General features: G+C 61.5%; 1 protein-coding gene across 1 annotated transcript in view; it reads left to right on the top strand.

Moving 5' to 3' along the window:
* Positions 1-503: 503 nt before the first annotated feature.
* R3HDM4 (R3H domain containing 4) overlaps positions 504-1,953 on the top strand; it is a 12,935-nt gene continuing 11,485 nt past the window's right edge. Inside the window, exon 1 of the mRNA XM_007954545.2 lies at positions 504-580. Coding sequence (XP_007952736.1) covers positions 504-580 — 77 coding nt within the window. The remainder of the gene's footprint in view (positions 581-1,953) is intronic.

The raw sequence follows: 1,953 nt of genomic DNA, 5'->3' as shown, positions 1-1,953 counted from the left end.
TGAACCCTAAGGGGCAGAGAGGCTGCCAGTAAACTGAGGCTGAGAGCGGCTGCGCTCCAACGGAGGCACCTTCATGGGGGAATGGGAGGGCTGAAAGTGGTGTACAGGCAATTCGCCTCCTCGGTGATGGGTGGGGCGTAAGGATCATCCCAGCCAGTCCCCGGCTTCCAAAACGGACGCCCGCACCCCCGCCTCCGCGCCCCGCCTTCAGTTGCACGGTCTGTCCTTCCGGGGCTGGTTGCCTGTCTGTTCTGCAGCCAGCATCCGGACGCAGAGATTGCGCAGCGGTCCTGCTCCTCCCCTGTTTCCCGCCTCAGTTTCCCTCCACCCCGTCCACCCTGGGGGCAGGTCTCCCCGCCCGCGGCCTTGTCTGGCTGTCGCGTGCCGAGGTCCCGCCCCGCGCGTCCCGCCGCCAGGCTCCGCCCCGGCCCGCCTCCAGGCGTCCGTCACTTCCTGCCGGGCCCCGTGGAGGCCCTGCCGGGCGGCGGCGACGGCCCTAAGCCATGGTGGCTCTGGAGAACCCAGAGGGCGGCTCGGCGGCGGCGGCAGCAGGGGTCTCCCCCGGCGCGCGGCGGATGCTGTGAGCGCGGGCGAGGCCGGGGGCGGGCGGGTGACCCTGGGTTCCAGGCCCCATCGTCTTGTCCCCCTCCCGTCCGCGTGTCTGTCTCCAGCCCCGGACCCCGTCCCGCCCCTCTTCCGTGGTTTACCTCCCGCGGGGCTGGGGGGACATTATTGTTACCTGAGTAGTTACTTGGCGGGCGAGGACACCGTGCCACACGTACGCGACTATTGATGAGGCACAGCCTGGTTTACGGCTTTTCATGACCCCTGGGCCCTGGCGGCCCCGGGTATGTCCCCGCCTGGAGTCCAGGGTCTCCCCCACCAGCTCGGGTGTGGCGCTGCCGCGGGCCCGGGTCCCGATCGGCTCGTTGTTGTTTTGGGCATTTCCCTGCACGCGGTGAGGTACTGCTTGCCCCCCAATTTGGGTTTTTCCGGCCCCTAGTTATCCATCTGGGGTGATCGTCGCCCCTTTCTGGGTAAACAGGGCTCTTTGTTTTTCCTGAGTAAACACCCAGATTGAAGGCGCAGGGGTCACGCCCCGGCAAACAGGAGCCTGTCTGTCCTCACGGTATCAGGAGGCGTGACCATCTGTGGGTATTCACGCCGCGGCCACCAGGCCCCTTTAAGCTGGGTGTTGAGGTGCAGCCTGGGTGGCCTCGGGGAAGCGTAACCCTGTTAGTCGGGGAGCAGTCCCGAAGTCTGAAGTCTGGGGTGCCTGGGCCCCTTTGTGCCTCCTGTGCTGGCGGTGTGGCCGGCAAGCCGACTGTCCCCCCCCATGCCTCAGCTCCGCCACCTGGAAAAAGATAACGGTGCCGTTCATCTCTGGCAGGGAGAGTCAGGATCCAGTGCTCGCGGTGTTGGCAAACGCGGGGTTCCAATCCTTTAAATGATCTTTAATGGTTATTTTAAGTCTCTTACTATTCTAGTTGTTTTTAAAAAGGGTTGGATTTGGTCATTTAACTGTTTACCTTGTTACTGCTGTGCGGCTGTGGAGTCCATTCTGATCCCACCCTGTGTGAGGGGTGCACCTGCCCCACAGGGTTTCGATGGAGCTCTGGGGGGGCTTCGAACCCCACCAGCCTTTCAGTTAGCTGAGTCTCTAACTGCTGCACCTTCAAGGTTCTTCTGTTATTATTACATTATTATTATCAATCTGTCCACCTGGAATTATAGCCAGAGGTTGTGGGGGTTCCCACAGATGTGGAATTTATCTTTTTTAGGGAAACTTTAACTGCCCCGAAGGAGCTCTGGTGGCACAGTGGTTAAAGCATTTAGCTTCTGACCAGGACATCAGTGGTTCGAACCTGCCAGCTGTTGCACGGGAGAAAGCTGCGACAGCCTGGTTCGGTAAAGGTTTACAGCCTTGGAAGCCCTATGGGGCAGTTCTCCTCT

This window comes from Orycteropus afer, unplaced genomic scaffold (assembly GCF_000298275.1).
Source record: "Orycteropus afer afer isolate SDZICR_OR568_19922 unplaced genomic scaffold, OryAfe1.0 scaffold00466, whole genome shotgun sequence".
Lineage (NCBI taxonomy): Eukaryota > Metazoa > Chordata > Mammalia > Tubulidentata > Orycteropodidae > Orycteropus > Orycteropus afer.
Note: the sequence above shows the minus strand (reverse complement) of the source record. Positions and strands in the feature narration are given on the sequence as shown.